Here is a 25,071-nt window from a genome sequence, read left to right as displayed (position 1 = left end):
AGAAATCTTATCATAGCTAGTTAGAGAAGTGTTGTGTGTATTAGCTGCCCTATAAATATCCTTACTGTGGTTATAAATTGTGAAAGCTGAGACATGTGGAGAGAAAGTCCAGTCGTCCAACCAGAAATATGCTATCACACTGTATTTTCAGTTAGAACAACATATTCGCTCATAAGTGGAATTAATCTGTATGATCTACATATAAATAAGTATGAATACATAAATCTATCTTTAGGAGAGTGAATCTCTTGTCATCAGCCTGAGAAAAGTGACTGATGCTCCAATTCCTTTTCAATCAATATTGCACAATCAATGACCCGTGAGTTTAATGTTGTAGTAGCCCAAGCCCAACAACAGTCTAAACTCCACCCATCCATCGTCACTGCACTGCCTGGGCTATTTCACAGCTTAAATACTGTGCTGAAGAAACAACAGCTTCATGAAGCTGCATTTCTTTTGTAGTTGTACAAGTTTTCAATAAGAGAATTTATTGATGGGGAAATTATGCTGAAGACACAAACCTAAAGGCAATGGAAGTGAGAGTTTCAGAGGCGCTTGGTATCTCCTCAGGTATGTTTGACTTTTTAATCAGAGAGCACACCAAACTTAAGACAGCTTTAAAACATGATATCATAGTTACACTGAGCTGGCTTGTAATCATATTTTATCAGATATGTGTGAAATGTTTGTCATTTTTTTTGGTTAAAGAATCTTATATGAAATTATTTAAAATTTGTTGAGGATTTGCTGAGTATAAAACAGTTAATCAACTAGATGAAAATGGATTATATGAACTGAGATAGTGAATGAAGCAATGGTACGTTACCCAATGATGGTTTTCTAAGAAGAGCAGCCATGCATGCTTCTTCCATGACATGTTCCATAAATTAAAAATAAAGGAAGAGGTCATGCCGGTACGTTAAATTGAATGGTAATTACACACGGCACGTTATGTCTCTCCAGTGTGTGGCGTTAATGCTTTGACTGACATGTTTGCACAGTGCTGAAACAGCTACAGTTTGAAGAGAGGAGAGCGTGACTGTTTTCGAGGGAAATACAACAAACATGTCTGGCATCATTCAGTTTAATGAGCTATTTAATGCACGAGTGACATGACTTTTATTCTAAATCATCACTGCCCCAGGCAAAGATAAAAATGGCAAAACTCTTGGTTATGTCCTGACAGGCTCATCGGACAATGTGTTAAGCCATGTGCATAATGTTCAGTGGTGATTCTGAGGGGAGCATGGGGGCAAATTGTGATGCGGTGACTCTACCAGGAGCTGGAAGTGTTTAGCACAGCATAAACTGCTTGGATCACTCAGTGTTTTCCTTTCTTGTGTGCAGTAAAACAAGAAATAATATCAGAGCAGCTATATGTTTCCCATGATAACACCCATGGCAAGAAAAACTTTATTTAAATTAATCCCCCATTTTTTTTCTATTATTTTACAGCCAACAGTGGCTCTGTTGTTTTTGTTGTGTGTTCAAATGTCACTAATATTGTATTTGTCCACAGTGGAAATCTGGAAGGAGACGGGAGTGTTATGATTTAATGGAATCCTTTATGTTGCCCTAAGTGACCACTGCTCACAAATAAACTATACGCTGTGTAAAAGACATCAGGCTGACAGACGAGGTTGGTAACCACATGTAATGGAAATGCTGATGTATAAATGCCCGCCATACTTAATGTATACATACTTTAGCTCATAGGTTGTAAACACAGATGCTCCTTTTATTCAATTACCAAGTTGCTGGAGAAGAAATCCACCTGCCTGCATTCAAACTAAATTGCATTTGTTTTATTAGCTGCTAACATATCGCTATCATAAAGTGCTTGTTCCCATCCACTGTGTTAGTCAGTGTCCATAGAGTACAATAAGCCATGATGTGACAATTTCTCTACAAAGTTTTTTAGTCAATTATATGCAGACGATCTGGCTGTGGTGCTTATACTTTCCTATGGTTAATGGAGTCACACTTTGCTCAACATCACATCATAGGTTTGCAATCATTGAGAGTGGAATTTAGTGACCTGTAGCTTTGAAATGTATTTGTTTAAATAAATAATCAATGTTCCAGGAAGCTGAAACAGGAACTACCTGCTCATCAATCGATCTACCTAATGTCTCTATGCTTTTGACATCTTCAGGACAGTATCACTGCACTTAATGGCAGTTAGTGTTTATCAGTAAAGCACCAGTGGGAATTGAGAAACTACACTACTCTTGACTCAAAATTTCATCATCTGTATGGCACAGTTCCTGCAGGCTTGGGGCACATTTGATATTAAGCATTTTAATAACATGTGGTTGACACCAGCATGTCCTGCAGTCATGTCAGCTCCACAGAGGAGAGATATTGAAGGGCGATGTAGCTAATGAACTTGTGAGGAATAAAATGAAAGATGTAATGTACCTCTGAATGTTGGTGAGTCATGTCTTTTGGACTCTGAGTGCATCCTGCAGCTCACCCTGTTGGTCTTAATGAAGCCAAATGCACATGAGGGAGGGAGGGAGCGAGCATGTGTCAGCATGCACTGAATGAAAAACCTCAGATTATCTATTTCTTACAACACCAACAATCAGAGGGTCTTTAGCATTGTAAACCACTTGACATGTGTTACTGAATACCAACCTCAGCAGTGACGTGTTTAGGATGCAGCCTCCACACTGTGCAATCAACGCAATCATTAGAAAAATAATGGCTCAGTAGCATTAATTTACATGAATTTAATTTACATGAATGTATAATGTGCATTTAGCCATTTCTAGTCTCACATTCTCACAGAGGAGTTCACATTTAGCATATACTTCTGTGCCATGAATAGAAATGTGTTCAACATTTCAGTTTATTAGTTTTTTTAAATATCAACTTTAATTCCTATCCTATATGTGTAGTTGGAAACAGTTACAATCATGTCAGATGTAATATTAAGAAAGCATGCTTGAGTAAAATTAGGTGTTAAAAAAAGGCAAACAAGTCAGCTCTTTTTCTTAAGATGGAAAACAATAAGATTACCACAGAGTTTTGCTATTTTAGCAAAATGTATGTAATAAATAATGCAACCATCAATGGTTTTAGTAAATACATCTTTCTGTGTCGTACTCTGACATTAGATATTTCTGCCTGTTTTACTGATTAATTAACACTTTAATCAGAGGGCTTGCACTGCTGGTTTTGGAGAGCCAAAGGCCTCATTGTTGTCCATTAGTGGGTAAAAGGAATTATAAAGATGTGTTAAAAATGCATGAGTGCAGTAACACGAGAGGGATAAGCAGGGAGCTGGACTGCTTTGATGAAAGCTCAATTGATCGAAACATATAATCTCGATGTTCAAACATTTTTTATTATGGTATGAATATGTGGTCCTGACCCTAACCCTTCACGATAAAAGCAACAATGAAAATGGATTAATAATCCATTCTGTTCGCTGCTTATGTCTTATGTTGATGTGTGGGTGTTTGCAGGATCATGTCACCAGGACAACTGTATGTTTGCGCCCCTGCTGGAGAGTCAGGCCTCCAACTCTTCTGGAGGCGACAGGCATGTTCTTCACAACCACACCATCAGCCATTCAGTGTCCTGGAGCTCCTCACTTGCCAGCAGTGTCAACTCTGGAGGCACAACAACAGAGACCAACAAACACTCAGGTCAGTTTTTTGTGTGGGGCTTTTTTTGATGTGAATGAAGTCTTTAGCATTATTATTATAAATGATATTTATACAGCCATTGCTTGTTAAAAGTCCAGTTGGGTCAAGGTTGCCTCCAGGAGAAAGCTACTGTGTTAATTCCTTGCCAGTAGGAGCCTGGACCAACTCAAAACACAGATAAGGTTGGAGCTAGGAGCAGATCATTCCAGAAAGGGTGTGTGTCTTCCTGGGTCTAATGAAATATGTTAAAGTTGATTATATGTGTTATCCTGAGGACAGACCTTCAGAATTGAAGTTAGCAGGCTGTGTACATCTTCTATTGTCCTTGGCCAAGTGTATTCAAACATATGTCCTTCACTTGAACTTGTCTCAGACTCCACAATGCCTTCTTCGCTGTCCCCAGCATTTATAATGGTGGCATGAGACAGCTTCTTATATTACCATGGCGGCATCGTGCCAGTCGTATGTTTGCCAGTGTTGGTGTGCTGACCTGTTACACCATAATAAGAATTAGGACATGTGAAAATAGTATAATTCAAGCCTTAACTCAGCCTGACTTTAGCTCGATCGGGTTTACATCCACACTGTGGAGACAAACATTGGTGCTTCCTTTTGTACACAGGTGAATGTTGTTGACTTCTCTTTATTTATATGTATTCACTTTCAATCCTTTTAATCTTAAATAATGTCAGTTTGCTTTTATATGTGGCTATGGGCCTCCTTTTGTGTCTTTAATGAAGTCTCTAGTAATAATAACATAAATAAATAAACAACATGGTGAATATAAGCAATCTTAGCTTCGTATTGCTGCACAAAGTGCACATAAAATATTAGGTTGAGTTTTCTGCTTCATAAATACTTGTCCTACACTGTGGATAGCTTCCTGATTCTGATGTGTTGAGGGTCAGTGAGGCTGTCAACTTTTTGTGCTGTGGCTGCTGCATATCAAACACACTTACCATCACAGTAATGATTGGTTGGGTTGACTGTACTGTGAAAGGGAAAAGTGTTCGTCCACAGTTGAATGGTTTGCTCTGAACTTTGAAAACGACAGCATCAGCAGATCCCTCGGCTGTCAAGCGCCAGAACGAGCCATCAGCAGTAATTTAGTTGAAAGTCTTGATGTTACATGTCATTGTCGTTCAGGGACCTCTTCAGATAGTGCGGCGCAGTCGTTTTGATTCTTAAAATGTGTTGACAATGATGGAAGCCACAGCTTTAAACTGGTTTCCAATGTGATTTTAAACATTTCTCTCTCTCTAACTTGTTTATAAAAATGCCTTTGACTGGAACATTTTATTGCAAATTTCAACATATTTTATCATGCATAGAAACCTACTACCATCATAATGTAACAGTGTTGTTTTACAGATAATTCATTGATTACTTGATACAGCTAAACTAAATGAAACATACGATTTCTTGTTTTAATTGTAAAAAGAACTGTATAGACATGATAATTAACTTTATTTGAGGATGTAAGAATTTCAATGTGATACATTATAACACTTCATGGAAGTACTTCATGTCTGTGCTTTTACCCTGATGTAAATAATGCTGTGCTGGTGTTTAACCACAGGGTGGCAGTAGTGTATTCATCTAAAACCTTGCTCCCTCTGCAACCCTCTCATCTGACCTAAATCTCTAAACTCAGAGGCAGGAATGGAAGGGAAACAGCACTGACCATGTAAATGAGCTGCTTGCTTATTTATTTACAGGCCCTGTGGAAGAGACATGTAGTTACCTGATAATTCATTGACGTGTTTTTGAGGCTGATGCACACAGACCTGCCACCGGTGCTCAATAAATATCATGACAGTGGGAGGAGATGCATGCTGTGCTTGGAGACAGCAGATGGTATCTGCATGTATGACAGATGCCAAACTACCAAGCAGAATACCAGCACAGACAGAGAGACGTATTACAAAAGTGTGAACCCTGTTACTGTGATTCTGATCCGCTTATCTGCAGCCAAATGTTGCTGACATTGAGACAAGACCAGTGACCTTGCAGCTAAAACAATGATATGCTTTCAGTAATGGTATACGCAGATAAAGACCTAAAATAAATGTGGAGGCAACTTTCTGTTGTATTTCATTATCTGTAGCTATTGTCATCATATAATTTGAACTCATGTCTCTGCTAACTTATATAACTTTTTAAATACAAACATTAATTTACATTTCTTTACCATTTAAGCCAATTCACAGTAAATCAATCTGGGGGGGGAATAGTCCCTTCAGTTTTAATATTAGGCTAACGTTAGGCTATTAAACTTTACTGCTGTCATTTAACCACCCTGGTTTCAGGTTTCATGACAGATCTTATATTTGCTCTCAAGCAAGGGAACCCCGGCCGTCTGCATCAGCAGTGTGTGTATGAACAGCTGATCTGAGCTCTGTAGTAGGAAGTTACTGTATAGTATTGATTGTTTAGAGTTTCTCTGCCTGATCTTCAGTGGCTTCAGACAATCTGATATATACAGTATGCATCTTTAAATGTAAGCTATATTTAGGATGAATTCCCAATGATTTTTTCATTAGGCTACAGTTACATGTCATTCTTTTTTGTGATGGCAGTGAAATGTCATGACAGAAATAACGGGGGGAGTCTGTCTCATTATTGGAGATTGGTGGGATTACATAATAATTTAGTCAGCATATCAGCCTAACTGTATCTTTCATAGCTAATAGTTCCCGATACTATAACTCAGCTCTCAAAATGTGCAAATGTGAATGATTGATGAATGAATCAATATACAGTATATACTGTATATATGCCCTTGACGGTCCATAGAGATCTGCTGGCCCTGGTAATAGCCTATTTGGAGTCAGTAAATCAGGACGAAAGGGGACGTATCCATCTCAGGACCTCCCCTACCGCCCATCACCATGACAACAGCCGTGGATGGTGATGGTTGGGGAGCTGAGGAGGAGGAGAGGAGGGAGGGAGCATGCGGAGCTTAGACAGGTGTTGCTGGGGTTTGCGCATCGGCCGTGTTATCGTGAGGCGGCATGGATGCTGAGAGAACACTGACGCTCTCTCAACATAGTTCTTCATGTATGGTGCGATTCGTTTTTTCCAAACACGGGATTTAAATCACCCCTGGAAACCGAGGGATCGTCGCGATGGTGCACCACTCGGGATCAATCCAGTCCTTCAAGCAGCAGAAAGGTTGGTCTCGTATGATGAGGTTCTTCCGCGTCCTCTGGTGGTTTATTTTGGAGCCAAGTTTGATGTGTGCTGACTTTTCTCTCTAGTTGAAGAGTTTGTGGTGGGAAATTGCACTCTCGGAGTCGGATTCTCCACTTGCTCCACTTGTGACGCAGAGTTGACGCGTTACGACCTTCTTAACTTCGTGCGCTTTGGATTCAAAGATTTGTATCTGTCACGAGCAACGATCGAGCAATACATGCAGTGACACGAGGAAGGGAAGGTGGCCTGTCATTGTGCATCGACACCGTGCAAAGAAGAATAAAAAGCAAGCAGATTAGAGTAAAGAATAAAAAGTATAGTGCAAAGTTGAATATATAATCTGAAATTATAGATGTAAAATCATGTGCATACAAATATTACATTTCATACTTTGAAGTTAGAAAAAAATATTTCATTTTTTGAATTTCAATTGAAGTTACATGGTGGTAAGGTGGCTAGTATTGTTGCCTCCCAGCAAGAAGGTCACTGGTTTGAGTTTCCCAGTGTGTGTGTGTGGGTTCTTTCTGGCAGGTGAATTGGACACTATAAATTGACCTTGAGTGTGAGAGTGAGTATCTTTAAAAAAAAAAAGATAAAATGTATACTTTTAAAGTATCCATTTTTGACAGTGTCTTGTATGTTATTTGATATTTTATCCACTTTATGGGACATACTGTATGGCAGGGGTGTCAAACTCATCTTAGTTCAGGGCTCACATACACACAACGCAATTCGATCTCAAGTGGGCTGGACCAGTAAAATAATAACCTATAAACAACAACTTACAGATCACAGTGGATCTACAAAGTCACGAAACATTTAGTCACAGGTATCTGACCAATATAGTTGTTCACATTATGGGCAGACTGTAATCATAATGGGAAATTTGTGGGCCGGATTGGACCCTTGGGTGTCCCGGTTCTGGCCTGCAATCCATATGTTTGACACCCCTGCTGTATGGTGTCATTATTGTAGGCTACAGGCCAGCGTGCAGTAGATATGAATGCAACATGGATATTAACTAATATTCATTTTCCCAAGAGCGGTCCACAATACAATTATTGGACAGTTGCATTTGTGAATGCATTGAAATATTCAGTAGGCTTAACAATAATATTATATTAAGTATTTGCATTAGATAGAAGCATTAACATGCAACTCTGTCATTTCATAGCTGTGAGGTAATGAAAGTCATAAAAAAAAATGATTTGAGGCATAAAAATGTTGTAAAACGCATCTCCACTCAGCAAGTTATAAAAGAAGCAATGTGAGACATCAGACACTGACTAATGCAGGGGCCGACGGTAACTCAGTAGATCGTGTATCAAACTGTGCAGTGAAAGAAAGACATCTGGTTTCCACAATTGAGTAGATTTGATCAAATCTAAGTAATTACCGATATCAAGTAATTAACCATTACACCGAAGCACTAGCAATAATCTTAGACTGATATTAGTGGGTTTAATACTGGGTGGGTTTAACACTTGGTATTAATTATACATGTGCCTGTTGTCTATATTTAGAAAGATGGCAGGGGGAAGTTCCTGTTTCTCATGCTGACAGAAGATCAGAAATGAGGCAGATGACCTCCTTGTGTTTCAGTACCTGGCTGAAGAGGATGAAAGGGTTGAGGGATGAGATGATGCTGAGCTGAGCAGCATGAAATCTCATGACTGAGGGATGCCCTGCTGAATGAGGGTGTGAGCGTATTTGCAATAAGCCAGGATATTTACATTGACATGTGATGTATTTGTATTTAATCTCATTGACCCACATGCAGAACGGACAAGGGGTTGGGTCATATAGCCCAAAACATATTGTAATAAAAACAAATTAGTTCTAACAATAACTTGACAGATGAAGTTCCTTCTTGAGAGAAGGCAGAAAATATGTTTAATTGTGGTTTCAAATTTATTTAAGGGCAAAAAGCAACAGTTTTTAAACATAAACTGAGGCAAAACATTTAGGTTCCATGGTGAGGATATGGAAGACATTTTCATGTCACAGGTCATACACCCTGGTAAGACTAAGTCCAGCAACAAGACTCAAGGTGGTTATACTACATCAGCAACGTCTCTCCCAGGCAAATATTTCAAAGCAGCCTGGGGTTTCAAGATGTGGTGTTCAAGCTCTTTTGAAAAAGCACAATCAAACAGGCAACGTTGAGGATAGCTGACACGGTGCTCAGCCAAGGGAACTTAGTGTGTGGTACATGAGACACATTGTGCTTTCGCCCCTTTGAAATCTGAAGATGTCCAGCAGTGTCATCAGCTCAGAGCTGGCAGAAACCTGTAAGACCCAGGTACACCCATCGACTGTCTGGAGAATTCTGGCCAGAAGTGGTCTTCATGGAAGAAATGAGCCCAAAAAGTCATACCGTCGACATGGAAACTTAAGCGCTCAACTATGCATGAAATCATAAGAATTAGGGTGCACGAAAATGGAACATTTGAAATATCTGGCTGTAGCAGAAGGCAGTTTGTTCATGGAAGGCACTATCTGCCGGGCAACATTGAAGCATGGTGATGGTTCCGTTCAAGTGTGGGGCTGCATTTCTGCAAATGGAGTTGAGGATTTGGTCAGGATGGTTTCCTTAACGCTGAGAAATACAAGCAGATGCAGATCTATCATGCAATACAATCAGAGAGGCGCCTGGTTGGCCCCAAATGTATTCTGCAGCAGGAAAATAACCCCAAACACACAGCCAATGTCATTAAGAACTATCATCAGCAGAAAGAGGAACAAGGAGACCTAGAAGTGATGGATGATACTGTACGGTCCACACAGAGTCCTGATCTTAACACCATCAAGTGTGTCTGATTACATGAAGAGGCAGAACGATGTAAACCAGTCGACAGCCACAGAAGATTTGTTTCATTCTCCAAGTTAAACTACTGTCCCTTCACATTCTACACTTTGAGCATGAGCATTACATTAACCATGAGTACAATATGTGTGTGTTAACCATGTGTTTCTGTAAACTTTGGTTGCACAGTCCTAAGCTGGCCACCTGTCCTCTTATGCAAGCAGACAGACAGATGGCTTTATAGATACAGACACTAATTTCAGGACAGATTTGAGGAGCACACACGTACAGTATCATCTGTGATTATTTGAACAGGTTAGTGTAGACTATTAAGAAAACATGGGTTTATGTAAGATGATAATGCTTCACACAAGTGCCTCTCATCAAAATGCTGCCAGGTAGAAAAACAGTTTACAAAATCACAGAACAAAGAGGCTGCTTTGTTCTGCATGTGTGTGTACGTGTGTGTGTGTTGTCTGCAGTCTGCACGTTCACACTCCTTAAGTAGTCAGTGGCTGTTTTGTTGCTAGGTTATAAGGACATTACACCCCAAAGTTATGTGGGAGTGCAAAGTCGTTATTCTTGCATTTTAATCAAATCTAAACGCACAGATTATTGTGACGATGGAGTAATCGCGGAACTGAAATGTTGTCAACATAATGCTTGATGTTGTTTACTGAAGATGACGCAGTCCAGATGATAATGTGTTCCCGCGGACACAACAGAGGCTTTACGTAAAAAAAAAAGAAAAAAAAAAAGAAATCCCATGACGTAGTAGAAGTCACAAGCAATCAGGGGGCATAAGAAGATAGTGTGGTATTAAAGGAATTGGGAAATACAGATTGAGAGACAAGGAAGAATGTTTAATCTGATCAAATGATACAATCTGGAGGTTGTGTTAGGACTATACAACAGGCTGCTGAATGAATTTAAACCACTGGTTAAAAAAACAAAACAATTGCCATCTGCTCTAAATCTGCAGGGTGTGCTCAAGGTCAGGTTAATGGGTCCAGCTGCATGTGACAGACAGAAGAGACTTTGATATATATTAGATTTAATTTGTAATCCTGAATGTTGCACAAAGGAGAAGAGAGTTGTTATTATTTTATTATTTAGAAACTAAATTTCCTCCCTTTTGCTCATGTTCAGCTTTTACTCAAACTGTTATATATCTGTTTTCTTTTTTCTCCCAACCATGACATCTTGTCAATCTTATTGGCCGTCGTGTTTGACTACAAGGTGTCTTGGAGTGAATGTCTTCTTTTTAAGCCTTTTGTATCTATTTTTTCTTCTCCGTGTGTGTATTTGATGCCTCAGTTGTTAAGTCATTCAAAGAGTATTTGACAATTTGACAATCGTTAATCATTTAAGCTCACATTCTTCCTCTTAACACATTACCTATATATGATTGAATCCAAATAGAGTTCAAGTTTATGTGATTTGGAGTTGAAAAATGTGCACTGAAGTTATGAAGATATGGCCAGAATACTAAACTATGTGTTATAAAGTACATTTAATGTCATTCAGTGTTATTAAAACCAAAATAAAAGCAACACTGTGTGACTGTAGGAGCTACAGTCTTAGTCACTTACCTCTTAATTTAATAGGTTAGCCAATCATTTATACAACTAGTGCAGTACCGGTTCTTTATGTGCCTATGTTGTAGTTGCTAACACCTTAAGCGCCTTTGAGGATTTCTACCGATATCTGTTGAATTTGCTTTTCTAATTCAAACACTTAAGTTGTCACTGCACACACTGGGGCCCTTAGTAAGTCACTCTTCAAGTTAAGTTTGACGCCTGTGAAGCGAACCGTTGGAGAGTTATGTGATCAAGAGACAGACAGACAGACTTGCATTATATGTACATACTGTATATATATATATATGTATATATATATATATATATATATATATATATATATATGTATATGTATATATATATATATATATATATGTAGGTTAGTCATTTTATGTCAAATGAATGGCATGCCTTTGGCATTTTCTTAATTAGGTGAAAACTCGACTCAGATTCAGACTTAAGTGCAGAGATTATGTTGAATATATCATCATGTAACAGTCTCCAGTAGACAGATGTAAATGGAAACTCCAGATAAGGGAGGACATTTCACCACAGCTGACTCTAAGCTGACAGAGATAAGTGGGAGCGCAGAGATAAAGAAGGGAGGCAGCCAGGCAAGGACAGTGAGCCCGATAACAAACAAACAACGGGCACACAGGATGAGTATATAATATACAAACTGAAGAAAAATAGCTGTTAAAAACCATGATTTTTAAGAGTCAGATGGATTGTCAGGTGAATAAAGCAAACACATGTTTTTTTCCCACAAATTATGCTCCCACCCTGAGACCATGGTTATTTTCTTGGTGTAAAAGAAATGTTGGTGTGCCTTGAGCACTTACCATGTGACATGAGATATGAGCCCAAATATTCAGCAGCTGCTATGAAACCATCTAAATCCTCTGTATATGTGTTCATTGATATAGTGCCAAGCAGAGGATGAAACACACTCTTGGAGAGCAACTTTGTTGGCAGTGCTGCTGGCCTCGCCTCAGTCCAGCCTCCACGTATGATCATTTTTGTGTCAACATACCACATGTTATGCCAATGTTGCGTCCCCTGAAATGCGCTCTATAAGTAAAACTATAATAATGTGTACCGAAAAAGTTCCCGATGCAGAATGTTCCCCCTCAGTTAAAAGCTGTAATGCTGAAAGTGTGTTAGTCTGACCGTGGATAAATAATTGAAGATATAGAATGAGGAAACACAGAGGCATGATGGGAAACAACCCACTGACCTGAATTCTCTGGTACTTTGTGCACCATTCTTGCAGATAATCTAATAATACATGCTTCAGTTGCTCAGGTCTCAATCAATGGCTGACGATGGAAAAACAGCAATAACTTCTTGGAACTTCAAATCTTGGACAGGTCTGTCTCACTTTCACCGCCATGTTTTGCTTCTGTTGCTTCTGGCAACCTGTACTTGACCGTAAAATATGGTGTGTTACTTCCTGAATCCGGCTCAGAGTAGTTTGGCCGCAGGGACTACCAGAGGAGTATTGTTTGCCAATGCCAGAGAAATGTGTACTTTTTCTGACAGGCAGGACAGCAGTTTGCCACAAATGCAAACCAATATATGCAGCCACAATGGCTTTTCCTGTTTGTATAGAATATTATTCTACACTCTACATGCCCAAAAATGTTTGAATCTCACTCATGGATAAATTGCACAGGAAAGATCTAAATCCCAGATCACAACCTTCTCTGAGGCTAATCCAGCTCCGCCCCAGTTTCTTTGTTATGGAGATATTTCTCTCACGCCTCCTCACGGTGAGCGCCAAGCCCCTCTGCCTCCTCTTGTCCTTCTTTTACTTTCTGATGATCCTCTTCTGTCACTTCCTTCCTGCTCCTTGTGCAGGGCCCACAGACACTCCTATTCACACACACATGCACATATATGTTGTACAGTCAATGTACACTCAGGATTAACTTCCTCCTGATAAACCAGCCAACACACAGTGAGATTAAATGCAGTGTTTCACTTTAGATTAATCATTTATATATTTATTTAGACCCACAGAATGCTGCTTCAGAATAAACTTGAGATGAAGCTAAAGCTTTGCAGCAGGGCAGTCATTGTCTGATAACTGTTATTATGTATTTGATATCCAGAGGTTTGATCAGTGATTTTCTTTTTTCCATTGACACATTGTCCCTGAAATTTCCATGAAAGCATTTTCACACACCAGCTCTGTCTAATTTGTGGGTCTATTTTAAACTTTGAGCATCTTCTGGGACCACATAGCTTTACCCCTACAGGCCCATTAGCTCACACTGATCTGATTCATCATCTCCAGCATTTTGAGTCTCGCTGCTGTCTGTTGGGATTACCTTAACCACCTGGGTAGCACTAAAAGTGCATTTTGTGCATCTGGCTAATACACATTGTTTTTCCCCTGTATCGTGATGGGAAGAAATGAGGCAGGGTCTTCTCACTGAACCTGTGAAGTAAAATCCATCAACTTTTTAAACCAACCCACAGAGACAGTGAACAGTGGCACTTTCTTCTGTCCAGTCATAAAGCGTGTCATTTCTGTGTTTGCTGCAGAGTGAAACTGACCTTCACGCTCATTGGTCCATAAAATATATTATAATATGTCATTGTAGATGTAACTGGGACAACTGGGGCCCCTTTCAAAATAAAAACGGTAAAGAAAGCAGAGTATATACACAGGGAAATCAAGCTTTGTGCATAATATCAAATTTAAAGTGACCGTTTTATATTTGACATACTTATTTCAAACTACTTTAAGAAAAAAAATGAATTCTGGTATAATCCACACATTTCTTCTTTGGGTTTCTCAGTTGTTCAGTTTCGCCTGTAGCAGGAGCTCACTGCTATCATTCACTTCATATCATATCAGTGTAAATATCCACTGCATGTTTCATGTCTTCTATGGGCTCACGCCTTCAACTGTCTCCATTCTGACATCAATAGAAAACTAAGATCATTGACATGGGAGTGAGTGATTGCATCCTGAATTATCAATGCATCTGCACATTTCAGGACAGTCACTGGAAGAATTCCTCACTGGAGGTGAACCCCACTCTCATCAGAAAGAGAGTGAGAGAGTCATAAATAAATTCATCAGGACCTGCACCACTGAAGCTGCTTCCTGCTGTGAAGGTCACATACAGCGTGCTGCTCCTGTTGCCAGATGGTCATTGTTGTTATTAACCTTCTCTTTACACTTTATCATTGCAGGAGTATTAAAGGTGTTATTCATGTCTTGTCCACCACCACACAATTGTTCTTTCATAGCTAGAATGACCTTGAAAATAGCCTCTACATTAATAAGTGGTTAGCACTGCCCCACCACAAGAATAACACACTGAGTGAATGTTCTTGTTTTAAATCCTGGTTCAGCCAAAGCTTTGCTGGGGAGTTTGCTTGTTCTCCCTCTGTCAGCCCTGCTTCCTTTCACAGTCCCAACACATGCACTTTCATTTGAAATGGCATGTACATTTGAATGATTGATTGTCTTTTATGTCAGCCCGTTTATAGGCTGATCAATATGTCCAAGTTTTACCCTCCTTGTTTCCCAGTGTTGGCTGTGAGCGGCCCCAGTTGCCTCCTCGATCCTCACAAAGAGATCATTGTAAAGCTAATGGAGGGTTGGATGCTTTTAATGACATATCAATGAGAAGGTGACTGTTTGTATACAGCTTAAAATGAACGTGCTTAGCTTTGTTTGCTGACTAACGAGCACACACTGTGTGTATGTAGTTAAGTGTTGTGGTTACACCCTCGTGCTGCTTGTCCTGACGTTATTGAGTTGATGGTTCTGATGCACTCCTCTCTGAAGGACAGACATCATCACCAGCACTGTAGTCCATAAATGGATGGACCAGCTGATGACTGGTTTCTCCCTCCTTCCCTCCCTCCATTTTACTACTCATCTGTAAAAAAACAAATGTTTTTGTTATCTACTTTTGTTATCAGGCGTTAACATCACAGTCAATAGTTTTTTTTCAACATATATGATGCAGAAATGACATAATTGAAAACAGCCAATAAAAATCTAAATAAAACAATCAAGCAATCATTTTATGTAAAAAAACAACAACAAATGTTTTAATGTCTTTAATAAAATAGTCCTACATACTCTAACTAATAAGACAAATCTATCTAAAAACAAATGAATTAGATGCTCACATATAAATGATTACATAACTGATTGTAGTCTCCCTAGTGACCAACAACACTTCAATACTGTAGCTAGTGTTATAACCCTCTTTAGTATTATTGACTAATGCAATATAAAATTCTATGTGTTAAATGTCATACCTGAAAATTGGCTCTTCCACAGGAATATTTGTGGCTGTGGCTGATTGTTCATCAAAGCTTCAAAGTTCACCCTTCACTGCAAATGCCACTGACTTAAATATGTCCTTATTTCTAAGTCTTTAAGCCTTAATATCCATCCATCTTTTACTGTTTAATCCTCCACATGAGGGGCAGGGGGGCACTGGTGTCAATCTCAGCTGACATAGGGCGAAAGGCGGTGTACACCCTGGACAGATCGGCAGTCCATCACAGGGACACATAGAGACAAACAACCATCCACTCACACTCACACCTACGGTCACTTTAGATGCCTAATCCCCAAATCTGCACACACAGGGAGAACATGCAAACTCCAGAAAGGCCCTTGTTCTGATCGGTTTGCAAACCCAGGTCTTCTTGCTACAAAGGCAAGAGTGCTAATCACTACACCAACCATTTCAAGAGAAAAAACACCCCTCCCCTGTTCTTCTCATCCTCAGGCATGCACACGAGCATCAGCGAGATCCCGAAGGAGAAGAGCCTGAAGCCGTCTCGCCGCAGCCTTCCATGCCTCGCCCAGAGTCAGACTCACCCAATCAACCTCAACCACTTCCTTTCTGTGCCTCTGAGCCCGGAGCCCAAACCAGATGTGGAAGTTCTGACTCAGGGCATCAGCACTTCCTGCAGCCTTCTCCCCCCACAGACAGGTCAGTCTCATGTGAGGAACCTGGTTAATGGATGCGATGCTTCAGTCGTGGAGGAGTGGCACCACTGGTGTGTGTTGATTTTAAAGTATAGCTTTGTTGCAGGTTCTCTCTGAAGTAAAGTATGATATCAAAAAGAAAATAAATGAATGGGGGGAATTTTAGGTTTAATGCCAGTAAGCTTAATTTAAGTTTTATATCTGCTATAAAATATAGCAAAAATAACAGAAATGTGTTTAATTTGCTTAATTTTCAACATTTATTGAAAAACACTTACTCTCTCCAATCAGCACTATATAATTGAAATTTAAAAAGTGTATCAACTAAATATTTAATACATGAAACAGGTAACTTCTTTAAAACATGACCTAATTAATTGGCCGTCTGAATAATCAGTCAATCGGTCGCGTTTAATATAATAATAACAACATTTAAAGCATGTGTAAAATAGAGTGTGTGTTAATGCTACAAGAGATTCACGTCTTTGTGTATCTCATGCATTTTCAAAGGGAGTGAGAGTGAGATTTTGCAGGAAAATAATGTTACAAGAAACACAATACATTTCTGTGTGGGCTGGTGAAATGAAAAGCCTGTTGAAGAGGAAAATTACTTGGTCTTATGAATAATTTCAAGTATCTTGTGAGGCCATTGACACCGGTGGTTGTGTGCATGATGGCATTTCCCTGACATTGAAAAAGCGCTTTATCCTCGACCCGGTGGTATTTCTGTGCTGTGAGCAGTGGGCAAAAAAAACAGGAGGAGCGATTGGAGTTTCATGCCGATCAGCTAAAGGTGAGGATGTTGCTATTTTGGTGAAAACTGGCTCTTTGACGTTGTTCTGAGAATAGATATCTGAGGAATGGTTCAGTTTTCTCTTGGCCTCAGGAGTGTGTAGACAGGAGGAGATGGAGTGTGGGCAGTATAAGCAAACAACCAGAGGTCGACAGACAAGGACGTGATCCTTCACCAGCTTCTCAGCTGTGATTACTGACAGATTAAACAGGATCAAGCTGGACATAATACATGTTGATGTTTTACTATCATTCTACTAATTTTGTTGAGGCTAAAAACAGATTCAGTTACAGTTATTGTGAAAATTATACACCGAAAACATGTTCAGCTCCCGATATATAAATACCTCATTTATGTCATAATTCCACACCTTAAACTAATGACTGCTGAGATCTTTACAACAGAAAGTTCTTTACCTTTGGATAAACTTAGTCTTGACCTTCATTATTTTTCCTAAACAACCTCACGCCTACATATCTGTAAACATGGTTCATATGCAGGTACAGATGCAGACAAATTTGTCGGCCCTCGCTCTCAAAAAACAAGAACCCACAATTATCTCAGGAATAATGTAACACTTTGAAAGGTTATTGGCCTCCCATCATTCTTTATTCCATGTTTAACACAAACCAGGCTTTTGCTTTGGAGAACATTTTTTTAAATAAGAAAACAGAAATGTGTTGGTCAAAATGATGGTGACTTCAATATGTTATTGTCAACAATCACTGCCAGCAAACGCCAAATAAAACTCATGCATCTGCCAACAGGTGGTATTTCAGATCTTTCACTGATGTTCAGTTTCAGACCTGGAATCATAGAGAATGGATGTTTATATGAGCCATTCTTGGGCGCTTCTAGTTGTGTGTTTTGAGTCATTATCCTGTTTGAGGACTCATAAACTGTGATCAAGATTGAGCTTTCTGACACGGGGCAATATTTTGTGCTCCAGGATACCGAGGTATTTGTGCCAGATATAGCAAAGCAGGCCCAAATCTCAACTAAGTCCTCTATGTTTCCCAGTGGGTATGGTGTGCTTTTCTGTCAGTGGTCTAATTTATTTTACCATAAACATAGAGAATGCTCCAGTTTTTTCTCCTCACTCCAAATAATAATGTCCTAGGAGATTTGCAGCGTGTCTACATGTATTTCTAACAACTCTAGGCCTGAATTATGACATGATCTAGATAACAGTTTCATAAACACATGTTGATCAAACATGGAAGTCACTTTTACATTCAAGCCAAAGTCAATACTTTAAGCCACTGAATCTGTCTGATTAATAATAGGCTGAGCCAAACTTGCAGTTTGACACTTGCACCCTGGCCTGTGAGTGACATGAGCATTTTGAATAAAAAAGTACTAATTTCCTGCTCCGACAAACTGTTTTGGATTATTGTGGGGGAAGCGCATAATGAAAAGGATTCCTTGATAGAAAAGTGTGTGTTTAACATAAGCTGAGATTTAGTTGTCTCGACATCAGTGCATGGATCTGTAATATGCCTTTGTGGTGGAAAATAACATGGATTTGTGTTTGTCTCAGATCTCATTTCAGTGTGGAAATTGAATAAAGGATAATATTGACTTGAGCAACAACAAAATGCATCAGGGTTATGTCGTGTGATTTCATACCAGTTCAATAACTGTCTCGTTGATTGTGCTGTGCAGCAGACGATGGCAGGGATCTCTATATGGAGGAATCAGAGGTGACAACGTGTGAAACAAGGACAGACGAACCATTTCTGCTACAAAAGCCTGTCACGCGTGCTAAACTAGAGGCCCGCACGGATTCATTTCAGGTACCCCACTCCTGACTGATCCACACTCACACCACTAAATGTTCAGAGTGTTGTGCCATTGTGATTGCACCTAACATTTAGAACTGTTGTTGGTACAGCGAAAGAATCCTGCTCATTCCTCGGGGCTCTTTTTCCGAGATGGAAAAAAACGAATTGACTACATCCTGGTCTACAAGAAGTCCAGTCCACAGGTGGAGAAGAGGTGCACGTTTGAGAAGAACCTGCGTGCCGAGGGCCTGATGCTGGAGAAAGAGGTATAAATATGTATCTAACCACAAAATCAAGATATCAGGAGGATAACTAATACCATCTTTTAACTTATTCCTCAAATGTCTCGATGTTATTTATTTTACTTAAAAGCCGTCTTTGACAAACAACGACATCATGTTCGTGAAAGTCCATGCTCCGTGGGACACACTTTGCAAATATGCAGAGCAGATGAACATTCGAATGCCTTTCAGGTAAATGCAGTTTGAGAAAAACACTTTGAACCTTCAACTCTGGGAACTTCTTTCATTCTAATGATTGATTGTTTGTTTTTTTCCTTTTTTTTTTAAAAGAAAAAAATGTTACTTCACGGACTGGAAGAGTAAAACCCTTCGCAGGTAAGTGGATTTAAGTTATAGGCTTCTGTCAGTCTGCTCCTGTCTGGAGGCAGAAAAAATGACAGTGTCTGTGTTGAGATGAACGAACAGCATATAGCTGCGAGGCCTCAACAGAGCTGTGAGCTGTGGATGTCGTTTTACCAATGAAGCTATGAGTCACTTCACTGAAAAGCAAAAACAGACAGAAAAGTTTGAGCCAAACCATCGTGGCAGCTCGCATCGTGACAGTAAATGAGTCCAGATATTACGACGTATCTACATACAGGCTGTGAATTTATACTGCATATATTAAACAAGAAGAAGAGTTCATTGATTTCTGAAAGTCATTCAAAAATAGTGCAATATTTACAAGTGTGATTAAACTTTCCAAATTCATTATTCACTACAGGGTTCAGCTCTGACACAGTTTGTCTAATAAGTGCGAGTCAGTTTTCAGACTGGAAATGCTCTGGCTTGTTTTACATGCTATTTTTAGAGAGAGACGTGCATGCACTTTGATGTGTTGTTCTGCTGTGCACACAACGCCAACATTTCCATCCCTACATCTGATGGAAACAGTCCAGCAAGTGAAATTAAGCAAATATAGCAGCTTTTCTTTTGAAGACTAAAACCTGTTAGTACCATACAGTAATGTACATTTTATAATTTAAAGGCTCTAAAATATATTCTCTCATGCAGCGTATTACTGGGATTTAGATATTTCAGATATAGATAGGTTTAATTTCTTTTACCAATGCAGTCCAGTTGAATTCTTATGACAGTTGTAGGTTGTCACTGGTCCTAGTTTACAATCCAGTTGTCCACACCCAAACAGAAAAGTTTAACATAGTTTCTTAAGTTAAACTCTAAAAAAACAGATATTTTATAAGGTGTACTTAAAGGCCCGGCTAAAGTAACTGATGTACTGTACCTGTCAACTAAAAGCTAAAATAAATACATAAAAAGCTTAGACATTGATTAGACATGGATATCCAACTGTCTGTACTGATATAGTTAGTTTGCAACCTGACAGACTATCAGGAACAAATACCTGTACCTTTTTTTTCCTGTTTAAACTACTAAAAATGCTGTGTAAATAAACTATTACAAATGTACACACACCTCCATACAGCTGACAGTCACTCACCCTCTTGTCCAAATCACAACAAAGCCCCACTTTTCATTTTTATGAGAGTGCTCTTCAGTCGACGTGACGAATGAGCAGATTTCTTCAGAGCTGCTGCAGTCTCTCACCAAACGGTTGTTCTTAAAAGAAGTAAATAGGCCTAATGTGTTTAATAATAGTCTGTCACTAACTCGCACACCTGTTAAGCTGAACAAATGGGCCCTGTGCTGGTGATGGCAGCCTGCTGCTGTGATATTAGTACCTGTTCTCGTCACGACAACATTCATAAAAAGTGTTTTATAATCGTTCAATCCATACCAGAGCAGCCGAAGACTGCTCCAGCAGTGAGAAAAACACCAAGCCAATTGATTTTCAGCCACAACCAGCAGCAGCATATCAGTCCAACAGTTGGTCCAGATGGAAATATCTCGTCAAGTATTTGATCGATAGCCAGCACATTTGGTGCAGACTGTCATAGAACCCAGTGGATAATTTGTTATGTCTTTGTGAGTCTCAAACTTTTTATGTAGCACCTTCATCGTCTCAGATTTTCTGCTCATTCGCTGCTGTTGTAATTATTTCCATCCCACTCCCATCTACCACGGCTTTAGATTCAGTGCTAATTAGGACATGTTAGCATTTTAACTTGCAAAGGGATAATGCACACATTTTACCTTAAACATCATCATGTCAGGGTAATGTTTTCATTTCGGTCAGAGCCCTGCCAAGCCTTAAAGGGTGGTTTCACCCATTTTTATCCCACTTGGTCAAATGAAGAATAAACTTAAAATCATTATGATGCTTCTGTGTTTGTTTAATTTACATTCTATTACAGAATCAGATTGAAAAATGTTTTATTTATTTGGTTTTGTCTGATCTTGTACTCATGAAACACAGTAAGTGGGCTGGGGCAGTATAGGCCTTTTATTTTCTTTGAAGGAAGGGATTTTGATGTTGACTTTTTGTCAATTTTATTTGTTTTTTTTTTTCAATCCGAACGTCCTCTGTTGTTGTGGGAATGAGACAAGTATCTCACATCCACTGTCTGATGATCGAAGAACACTTTTAGCTCTAGAAATTAGATAAACAAAAAAAAGTTTGACAGAATCAGTGACATCAACGTTCTTCTTCTATATTTGATTAATGTGCTTCCATTTGAAAACATTTTCCATTCAGGCTGCTGTAGAAACATGCGAGGTCTGTAAAAGACTAAGGTTACAAAACCAAAACATGATTATACACAAACAAACACAATCATGGACAGTAATGTCAAACCCCTGACAGAGCTGCTAATATGGCTGCCACAGATGTTTTCTTCCATTTATTAAATTAACTTTGGAAAAATTGGTATATAGGCTCATGCCAGCAGCTTTCTGCTGAGCCTTTTAATCATGATGCAGCAATATGAGAAAATATAATTATCCATGGAGTTGGATTCAGCACGTATTTATCCAGGATCAGTGACTCCCACACTCAAAAATAAGTGAAAATGATGCCTGCAACACATTTCTACATGTGCATGTCTGTGTAAACACCTCCATTAGTGAGGACGCGGTGGTGTGAGATTGCCAGAATGGATTTTAAGGAGGAATGTTCAACAACAACGAAGATCTGTGTCATTAATCTCACGTCTCCGTGTGTCCATGCAGCAGGTTTCATCGGAGATGTCATCAAATAAAAAGTTGGCTTCCCAGAAATCCCATGAAGCTGGACAAAGAGGCCTTGCCTGACCTGGAGGAGACTGACTGCTACACAGCCCCCTTCAGCAGAGCACGCATGCATCAGTAAGATACATAAACCCTCGTTATCAAAGTGTTGCATCATAGCAGTGTCTGCAGTGTTTGTATGGTAATTTCGCTCTCATCCTTCACGTTCGCTTATGCGCTGAGCTCTGGATGTAGAATTTGGAAAACAGCTGATGATATTTTCATGATGAAGTGTTATACATTTGAAGTTGTTCATGAATAAAATATCAAACTAGAGGAGCAGATGTCCAAGAAAGCATTAGCTTTCTCCCTTTTCCCCAAAAAACATTTGTTTAATGAAATTAATCTTGTATGATAGGATATCTCATCTCCACTTTTTTGTTTGGCAAATAATTACGTTGCAATGAAAAGGTCCTGAGAGTGTGACATCAATAGTAAATTGAGACTTGATCAAGAACTCCATCCATCCATTGATCCATCTTCTAGGGCTTTATCCTCCACATGAGGGCCGCGGGGGGTGAAATCTGTGGCAATCTCAGCTGACATAGGGTAAAAGGCAGGGTACATCCTGGACACCAGTCCATCACAGGGCCACATAAAGACAAACAACCATCCACTCTCACACCTACGCTCAATTAGAGTGTCTAATTTATTGATCAAGAACTCATAGAATGTTATTTTCCACCCAGCTTCACTATCAACAACAGAGGGACCTTCTTCTCCAATTCCACCAGAAGCAGAATAGTGCATCACGTCCTGCAGCGCACCAAGTATGAGGACGGGAAATCAAAGATGGGTAAGACAGTGCCCTCGCTTCTCTTTTTTCCTCCTCACATCCTGAAGAATCATTCTGACAGTGTCACATTAGTAATTTCCAATGGTCAGTCGTAAATAATCACATCCATATGCCCATCATATGACTTATTCCACTACTTTATTACAGCCACGGTGTGTGTTATTAAAATGCAATGTTATCTACTAGGGAGACTGAGGCAGAAATAATATATTTAAGCGTCGGTTCATCCCGCAGCGCCAGTTCTGCTTACCAAAAGTGGCCCACTAGGCGGCTCGCATTCCACGCCCGGCTCCAAGCCAGCGAGCCGGGCTTCTTACCCATTTAAAGTTTGAGAATAGGTTGAGATCGTTTCGGCCCCAAGGCCTCTAATCATTCGCTTTACCATATATGTAACAGATGGACATTTTTAAACTTCGATCGGACGTCATTTTTTTTCTGTTTACAAACAAAAATGCAATGTTATATGAGGCAGAAATAATATATTTAAGAGGCATTTTCTCTCTGTTTTTCTGTTGATTTTACAACTTCGTTTCTCAGCAAAGTCAGTAAAATGTCATCATTCTTGATTCATTTGTGTCTTTGCATTTTTTTACATGTCAGTCTGTGATTTTGTTTTCTCCACTGAAACTCCAAAGTGTTTCCTGCCAGTGTGACTTCACAGTGTGATAGTGGGGGGATTATAGTGCTTTTGTTGTTTTTTCCTGTGGGAAGAAACCTGGGTAGTTGTTGCTTGCTGAGATGTTAGTATCGTTGTTCCACTTGTGGCGGATCCCTCCGGCTGTTTTGTCTTTTTTGCGATCAGCAGTATATACACTGTCTCATTGATTCCCATTCTCCTCGGACTGCTGCTGACATCTTTTGCTGATTAAAGTTTGAACTTAAAGAGCTGAAAATTGATTCCCCATGCATATTTAATCACCGTTGACTACTCTATTTTCCAACAAGTAGAATTAGCTCAGCAAAACAAAATGGAAAAAAGCTTTACATCCTGCACCTGTTCCCACCAACTACAGTTGCAGTCAGGAGATGACAATGCAAACGAGTGCACTGTTGTCCTGTAGAGCTTATATTTCATTCATTAATGTTGAATCACAGCCATTTTAGATTCGTTTGAGACAATATTTCACAACCTGCATCAATGATGGTGTGAGCACCGTGTAATTATAGTTCAGGAAAAATTAGAAAAGTTGTTTTGAAGAGCGATTTGAAATTCTAACCTGAGTGTTTTAAGCCTCTGATGTGCTTGTCTAATGCAGCTTGTCAGTTACATAATGGACTGAATTGTTATGACTTTGGAAGAGTGGATTTAAATGAATCCCTCTCTGGACCCCTCTCCTAATAATGCCTGGTACTGAATTTTTAATGTGCTGTCTATGTGTTGGTCTGTTTCTTATCCGTGCATCATTTCACATGATACACCTCATTGTTTATGCAGGTATTAACCGGTTACTGGGCAACAACACATATGAGGCTGCGTTTCCTCCACACGAGGTGAGACAGCTTTTATTTTTACAGATTTACTGTAAATTGTAAAGATGTCTCCAGTCATGCATAATTACACTTTGTCCCATCAGGGTGGTTACAAGAGCAGACATCCTATTAAGACGCATGGTCCCCAGAACCACAGGCATCTTCTGTATGAGCGCTGGGCTCGCTGGGGAATGTGGTACAAATATCAACCTCTTGACCTCATCAGGTAATCAGCTTTTGAGCAGATAACACGGCATCATGAGCGATGTTTGGACATTTACCGGAAACCGTGTGTCCTTTCAATGACCATTGTCATGCTTTTTGATCGTATTCAGTGTTCTTCACACATAAAATAAGTGACCCACTGATTTATTCATGCAGTGCATGGTTATTTAAGGTCCAATGTGTAAGAATTAGTGGCATCCAATGGCAACACTGCAGATTATAACAAACAGAGGACTCCTCCACTCATTCTTCCATTACCTAATGCTTCAGGGAGTAACAGTGACCTTCACTCACCAGACAGGATGCAGTTCTTCTTCATTTGTGGAGTTAGCTTCTATTTCAAAATGCAAAACACACATCCTAGAT

At 39.5% G+C, this 25,071-nt stretch overlaps 1 protein-coding gene across 2 annotated transcripts in view; it reads left to right on the top strand.

The window, feature by feature from the left end:
* The first annotated feature begins 172 nt into the window (after positions 1–172).
* Positions 173–25,071, top strand: part of ano3 (anoctamin 3) — a 36,733-nt gene continuing 11,834 nt past the window's right edge. The window contains exons 1-11 of one of the 2 annotated variants that reach the window (XM_044036392.1): positions 173–570; positions 3,474–3,656; positions 16,007–16,213; positions 18,668–18,798; positions 18,897–19,052; positions 19,159–19,259; positions 19,359–19,403; positions 22,158–22,292; positions 22,904–23,010; positions 24,446–24,501; positions 24,585–24,706. In XM_044036392.1, the coding sequence (XP_043892327.1) occupies positions 531–570; positions 3,474–3,656; positions 16,007–16,213; positions 18,668–18,798; positions 18,897–19,052; positions 19,159–19,259; positions 19,359–19,403; positions 22,158–22,292; positions 22,904–23,010; positions 24,446–24,501; positions 24,585–24,706 (1,283 nt within the window). In that variant the 5' untranslated portion in view covers positions 173–530. Of the gene's footprint in view, positions 571–3,473; positions 3,657–6,608; positions 6,831–16,006; positions 16,214–18,667; positions 18,799–18,896; positions 19,053–19,158; positions 19,260–19,358; positions 19,404–22,157; positions 22,293–22,903; positions 23,011–24,445; positions 24,502–24,584; positions 24,707–25,071 lie in introns of those variants that run through there. The other variant, XM_044036393.1, reaches the window with a different exon arrangement.

Source organism: Solea senegalensis, linkage group LG10 (assembly GCF_019176455.1).
Source record: "Solea senegalensis isolate Sse05_10M linkage group LG10, IFAPA_SoseM_1, whole genome shotgun sequence".
NCBI lineage: Eukaryota > Metazoa > Chordata > Actinopteri > Pleuronectiformes > Soleidae > Solea > Solea senegalensis.
This window is presented reverse-complemented; position numbering and strand designations above follow the sequence as displayed.